We start from the raw sequence: 7,636 nt of genomic DNA, 5'->3' as shown, positions 1-7,636 counted from the left end.
ATCTACAGATGCAATGCAATCCCAATCCAAATTCCACCAGCATTTTTTAATGAGATGGAGAAACAAATCACCAACTTCATATGGAAAGGGAAGAGGCCCCAAATAAGTAAAGCATTACTCACGAAGAAGAACAAAGTGGGAGGCCTCACACTCCCTGATTTTAGAACCAATTATACTGCCACGGTAGTCAAAACAGCCTGGTACTGGTACAACAACAGATACATAGATCAATGGAACAGAATTGAGAATCCAAACATAAATTCATCCACCTATGAGCAGCTGATATTTGACAAAGGCCCAAAGTCTTTTAATTGGGGAAAAAACAGTCTCTTTAACAACTGGTACTGCCATAACTGGATATCCATCTGCAAAAAACTGAAACAAGACCCATACCTCACACCATGCACAAAAACTAACTAAAAATGGATCAAAGATTTAAATATAAAATCAAAAACTATAAAGATCATGGAAGAAAAAACAGGGACAACGCTAGGAGCCCTAATACATGGCATAAAAACAATATGAACCATAAGTAACAATGCACAAGCACCAGAAAAGAGACCAGATAAATGGGAGCTCGTAAAAATCAAACACTTATGCTCATCAAAAGACTTCACCAAAAGAGTAAAACGACAACCTACAGACTGGGAAAAGACTTTTGGTTACGACAAATCCGATCTGCGTCTAATCTCTAAAATTTACAAGATGCTGAAAAACCTCAACAACAAAAAGACAAATAACCCAATTAAAAGATGGGCAAAGGATATCAACAGACACTCTGCCAAAGATATTCAGGTGGCTAACAGACACGTGAAGAAATGCTCATGCTCATTAGCCATTAGAGAAATGCAGATCAAAACTACAATGAGATATCATTTCACCCCAATAAGGCTAGCATTAATCCAAAAAACACAAAATAATAAACGCTGGAGAGGTTGTGGAGAGACTGGACCACTTATACACTGTTGGTGGGAAGGTAAAACGGTACAACCACTTTGGAAATCAATTTGGCGCTTCCTTAAAAAGCTAGAAATAGAAGTACCATACAATCCAGCTATCCTGCTCCTTGGAATATATCCTAGAGAAATAAGAGCCATCACACGAATAGATATATGCACACTCATGTTCATTGCAGCACTGTTCACAATAGCAAAAAGATGGAAACAACCTAGGTGCCCATCAATGGACGAATGGATAAACAAATTATGGTATATCCCCGCAATGGAATACTACGCAACAATAAAGAACAATGATGAAGCTGTGAAACATAACATGGAGGAATCTGGAGGTCATTATGCTGAGTGAATTTAGTCAGTTACAGAAGGACAAATATTATATAAGACCACTATTATAAGAACTCAAGAAAAGGTTTAAACACAGAAGACAACCTTCTTTGATGGTTACGAGGGTGGGGAGGGAGGGTGAGGGTTATTTACTAATTAGATAGTAGATAAGAATTATCTTAGGTGAAGGGAAGGACAGCACACACTACAGAAGTCAGCACACCTGGACTAAACCAAAGCTAAGAAGTTTCCTGAATACAATCAAACACTCTGAGGGACAGAGTAGCAGGGGTAGGGCTCTGGGGACCATGCTTTCAGGGGACATCTAGGTCAACTGGCATAACAAAACTGATGAAGAAAATGTTCTTCATCCTACTTTGGTGAGTGGCATCTGGGGTCTTAAAAGCTTGCAAGCGGCCATCTAAGATGCATCAATTGGTCCCAACCACCTGGAGTAAAGGAGAATGAAGAGCACCAAAGACACAAGGAAAGTATTAGATCAAGAGACAGAAAGGGCCACAGAAACCATAGACTTCATCAGCCTAAGACCAGAAGAACTAGATGGTGCCCAGCTACCATCAATGACCACCCTGACAAGGAACACAACAGAGAGTCCTGGATGGAGCAGGAGAAAGGTGGGGTGCAGAACTCAAATTCTAGTAAGAAGACCAGACTTAATGGTCTGACTGAGACTGGAGGAACCCCGGAAAGCATGGCCCCTGGATTCTCTATCAGCCCAGAACTAAAACAATTTCCAAGGCCAACTCTTCAGACAAGGATTGGACTGGACTGTGGGACATAAAGTGGTATTCTTGGGGAGTGTGCCTCTTACCTCAAGTAGATACAAGAGACTAAATGGGCAGCTTCTTGTCCAGAGGTGAGATGGGAAGGTGGAGAGGGTTAGGGGCTGGTTGAATGGACGTGGGGAATCAGGGGTGGAAAGGGGGAGTGCACTGTCACAGTATGGGGAGAGCAATTAGGGTCACATAACAATGTATGTATAAATTTTTGTATAGAAAAAAAGAATAATAATTCCCTATATTATAGACTTGAGTTCCATCACTGGAAAGAAGGGCAACAAGATGCTTTTGGAAGTTTTGTTAGCAAACAGCATCTTCATGATTTTTCATGTGAAGAATTCATGAGTTTTGTGAAAAGAAGCAGCCCAACATTTTATAGCTAAAAGTGTAGGACTGAGTCCTAGAGGAATTTAAGTATAAAATTAAACTGAAGATGAGAATTCCTGAATTCTATTAGAGTATTGTGTTCTAGACATTTTAAAAACACTTCATCTCAGTCAGTCAGTTGGGTTCTTTCCTTCAGTTGTAGCTCTTTAATTAACTTTTGAGAGTAATAATTAATGTAAAATATAGTCACAAGTCTTTCAGCACAAAGCTCAGAAGAGTGGAAGCAGGTGGGAGATGTAATGTGTAGCCTCAATGCCACCCCAAGGCAGGAGCAGCTGGAGACTAACTTAAAAATTACAAGCACACTGCACATTGAGAAGGGAGCTATAGAAGACTAGCCTCCTACACAAGTTCAGATGGCAATTTAGCCAGTTATACACAAACAAATCAAACTCATGCTGGCTGGCTTAATTTAATTTGAAAGTGTTTTACCTTATCAGGGAAAGTTAGTTTCCAAAATAATTTACAGTGTACAGATTTGGACGTGGAGAACTCACACTAACAGGGTTATCCGACAGTGAAGTCTAGTCAGACTTGGAAAATCATAAACAAGATAACTGAACAGATTCCAGAATTAACTCAGTTTTTGCTCTTAGCAATCTGAAAAGCTGATTTATCCTTCATTGGGATGATATTAAAAGTGAAAAAATTAAACTATCAAGATTTAAGAGTCAGTCATTTGCCATAAGCTGAATACACTCTGCTCTTTACAACGGGAATAACAATAAATATAAACGTGTAACATTGATATCTTTCTACATTATATTTCTAACAAAGTACTCTGGCAATTTGTTAACAGTATTGGCAACAAGAACATCTTGAAAAAGTCATCTTGTTGTGTCCTTGTCCATCTTATCTAACAGGCTACTACGATATGAGATGAGCTCCACATTCCCTGCTTTCTTATTCCTTTACCTCAATTAATTAAAACAAAAACAGAAACCCTTGCTATTGAGTCGATTCCGACTCATAGAGACCCTATAGGACAGAGAACAACTGCCCCATAGGGTTTCCAAGGACTGACTGGTAGGTTTGAACTGCCAGCCTTTTGGTTAGCAGCCAAACGCTTAGCCACTGCATCATTACAGAAACAACCAAAAAAACTGTGACAAAACCATTTCAATTAGTAATTAAATTTACCTCAAGCAACACCTTGCACAAAACAAAACCAGGATAGAATCTGAACTGACTTTCTGAGCTGTTATGGTATGAAATGGTTTGTGTTTATATAATGGAAAATACCTCATTCATATAAATACATCATTGCAGGAATAGAGGACTACAGGACTCCGCTGAAGCTGGGATACAAATAATCACATTGAAAGTAATAGTATTAATTTAACGATGCAAACTTATGTCTTTTTAAAAGTTCTAATTCTGTTTCTTAATGTCACAAAGAAAGATATATATAGCCTAATCTTTCATATACTTACTGAAAAACTACAAAGTATAGAACTTAGCACTTATGTAATAAATAAGACTATAACTACTTGCCAACAGCTTAGTTTATATTACACAAGATACATGCCATCAAAATTGAAAAGAGCAGGCATTTGCATTTTATTTGTATGATTTTTACTTGTGAGATGAAGAACCACTTCCATCATGACTTTTTCTTTTTTAACATTATATGCAAGTGAATAGATTAAAAACCGTGCAGAAAAAATAAGGAAATTATTTTTAGGCAGTATCAGGCAGTAAGAAGTATAACTGAAACTGCCTATAGATAAAAACTCAACCTTCTATCAGAATAGCCAGCCGAAGCACTGTGAAGAACAGAATAATACTGTCAAGAGATATCGGGTCTATTTCCAGTATTTTACATTCGCCTATGAATGCGCTAATGATGCTTATATGCGTCTTTTAGAAATCTTCATGTTTTTCCTCTTTATCCTTGTTATAGAGATAAGCAGAATGACACCTTATATAAACACAAGTAATGCATAAAAATTCTCTCTGGTAACCTAAGGCAATTTACATTGCAAAACAGTACAGAATAAAAACACTGCAGTATTTCTAGCACAGAGGTCATTTATTCAAATTTGCTTAAAGTGCTGTCAGTCACGATATTTTGCTCATAGAACAGACTCTACCACCTCAATCTTGGGACTGCAACCTTGGAGGTAACACAGGCAATAACAAAAGCTCACCTGACATAAAGCACTCCATTTTGATCCACTCGACGCTGCCAACCCACAGGAACTTGTATAGCTGGAAGACCTCCATCCTTGTCCCCTCCGTCACACTCCTTGCCTCCATTCATTTTCTGTGTCTGCTTGGGACTCTTCAAAGATATCAGCAATAAGATGATATCCTTATATTACATGGCATGATGGCCTTCAAAAACAGGCCAATGCAGCACAGCTTTTCCCAGACTGTACAAAATGCATTGGGAAGCTTCAGCTCAGTTTGGAACCAAGTCCTTAAAATCTGCCATTGTGAAAAATCAGTTTTCCATTATTAATCTACATTAAATAACCAATATGTAATTCTTACAGGTGGTCTACATGGGTAAAAATGAGTGCTTCTGATTAAGGAAAATCATAATTCATTAATGCTGGTACCTGCCTGAAGTGGGAAAGAGGGGGAGTGTAAAGTTTTTATTTCAACATTTTGTCTTGAACTTTGATGGTGGCCTAAAATAACTTCTTTCGTTTAGAAATCAGTCTCATTTTTACAGTGCGAGTCAGTTAATATTTCCAGGTACTACCCGTCTTTATTGGCCACATTCTTTAAACTTTCTCTCTATCTTCCAATCTGAATCCAAGGTGTTGCAGGTAGGTTCATCTGATGTTTTCATGTCTTCAAAATTCCAATAATATAGCCTGAAACATACGTAAATATGCAAACTGTATGTTTAATGCTGAAAAACTGAGAAGGTGCACAATTTTAAAATGGAATAAACTGCTAAGTGTACCAAACCACTCTGATGTCCTCTGCCATCAAAATCACGTGCCAAATTCAACTTTTCTTCTTCCAACTTGATCCACTTAGACTCCAGTTAAACCAATTTGCTTACTCTTCATCACATGTAATTTTTTAATTACTAAATACAGAGCCATAATTATGTCTTCACACACACACACACACATAGCCTCATCCTAACGCACAATAAAAACACATCCATCACCTCTCATGACCTGACAACTGGAAAGTTGTGTGCTTATCCAATTACATTTTTTTCACTCCCTAATTCTACATACCTCTATGGTTCACTTTTCTTTTCCAGACAGTGTACTGGCCTAAAGAAGAACTGGTTTCTACCTTTTTAAGAAAAAATTAAAGGGAAATAAACACTGTACATTCCCAAATGTAAGACAGTTTTTTTCTCAGTGTTATTAAGTGGGAGTTTCTTTGTAGTCAAGATTTTACAAAATCCTTTATATTATGGGATGCTCTCTTAATTTAGTGAGTCACAGGGTGCAGCTTGGGGAAGGCATATTAGCTTGAAATAACAGTAATCGATGTTAATGTAGAATACTTATAGAAGTCATCATGACGGAGCTGTTAAATTAAAAAAAAAGATGGCAAATAAATTTTAAAAAGAATTTTCATACTTAATCCTGGTAAAGAATATGCTGTCACAGTTGGTAGTGTTATTTGTTGTTGTAAACAAGCTTTTTAAAGATCAATTTAATATATAGTGTGTGGATACACTGTGCGACTCATGAAACAGCACTAAAGGATGAATTTTAAAAAAGTTCTAGTGTTAGATGAGTGGAACTTGTGACTTGTGATAAAAATTTCTAGTGACAGTATCACCTACAGATTCAAAAAATGCTATATTTCGAAAAACTTAGGTAGAAGTAAAGATGGTATGCTCTGGAAAACTGTGTTAGACGATTAAGATTCATATGGAAGTACTGAATCAAAACTGTTCCATAAAATTTAAATGAAATGAATCAATTATTTTAGATAATATGTGATTGCAAATATACATGTATATCTTAATCAACAAATTATAAGTACACACATAACTACTTAAGATATTCCTAAAAGTCTACACATTCAAGTTGGCCTCAAACTTAATCTTTTGATCTCCTCTTTTGGGTCTTCTCAATGGGACAGAGGCTACTGCCTTATAGTAAAGGTTATCATGTATTCAGACATATGCCTTATTTACAGACTAATCTCTGAGACAAGCTGAGGGTATTGTAATGAAGCACATACCATATACTTATTTAACTGAAGGTCAGGAATAGTGGGTATGCGAAACACTGGCAGGTAATGAAAAAAATAGCAAAAATTTATTGGGAAAAATTTGAAGTATAAAGGAAAGTGCCAAGGAGTTACAGTCCCCAGGGAGGTCTCAAGCTGGTAATTTGCATTGCTGGGCCCACTCCACTCTACACTTCTCACAGAATGACCCATTTCAGACAAAACATCCTATTTCTGTCTTCCATTCACCACATCTTTAACGATGACTCCTGCTGTTCAGTTGTTTAATCATGTTTCATTCAACAGTTAGTGAGCATCTATTATGTACTGGGTGCTATGCTAGGTGCTGGGAGTACAAAGATGGTAAGGTACTACTTTAACCAAAGCCCAGTGTAATGTTTGGCACTGAGGAGCTGCTCAGTGTGGAAGGACAGAAAGGAAAGAGGAAAGGAAGCAAGGAGAGAAAAGCAGGAGGCAGCAAGGAAGGGTCAATGTGAAAAGATCCAAACTTTGTGCCATCCTGGACTCCCGGTTTTGTCAAGTAGCAAACGACCCTGATGACTGAACCTGTTCATTTTTTTTTTTTTTTTAGTCTCTTTTCATTAACTTGTTTTTCCAAAAGAAATCTCTTCGGTGGTTTCTGATCATTAGACTGGACCCGTTCCCACTTCCCCTACTTTTGAGCTTTCCGACCATTTTGATGCCAGTTTCTTGTCTTGTCTGTCTGCCCTTATATGTGGCTCCAACCTCCCTGAGACTGGCTGGCTCTCTCCATTAAGTAATTTGTGGACTGGCCAGATAATAACATTGGAATGATTCCTGCCAAATGTCTCCCTCACATTTCAGTAATCATAAATACAAATATCAGTTGGCCTGGTTTTGCTTAGACCAGCAGTTCTCAAAGCATGATCCTGGGACAAGCATCATCATCATCATTAACACCTGGGAACTTGTTAGAAATGCAAGGCCTCACCCCAGACTTTCTGAATCAGAAGTTCTGGGGGCAAT

General features: G+C 37.7%; 1 protein-coding gene across 7 annotated transcripts in view; it reads right to left on the bottom strand.

Annotated features, from left to right (window-relative positions):
* Positions 1–7,636, bottom strand: part of MBD5 (methyl-CpG binding domain protein 5) — a 154,585-nt gene that overhangs the window by 72,403 nt on the left and 74,546 nt on the right. For 5 of the 7 annotated variants that reach the window (XM_023730371.1, XM_023730375.1, XM_023730377.1 and 2 more), the window contains one exon: positions 4,621–5,295. In XM_023730371.1, coding sequence (XP_023586139.1) covers positions 4,621–4,733 — 113 coding nt within the window. In that variant the 5' untranslated portion in view covers positions 4,734–5,295. Of the gene's footprint in view, positions 1–4,620; positions 7,169–7,636 lie in introns of those variants that run through there. The other 2 variants (XM_023730373.1, XM_023730376.1) reach the window with 2 other exon arrangements.

The sequence above is a fragment of the Trichechus manatus genome, unplaced genomic scaffold (assembly GCF_000243295.1).
Source record: "Trichechus manatus latirostris isolate Lorelei unplaced genomic scaffold, TriManLat1.0 scaffold00036, whole genome shotgun sequence".
NCBI classification, from domain to species: domain Eukaryota; kingdom Metazoa; phylum Chordata; class Mammalia; order Sirenia; family Trichechidae; genus Trichechus; species Trichechus manatus.
This window is presented reverse-complemented; position numbering and strand designations above follow the sequence as displayed.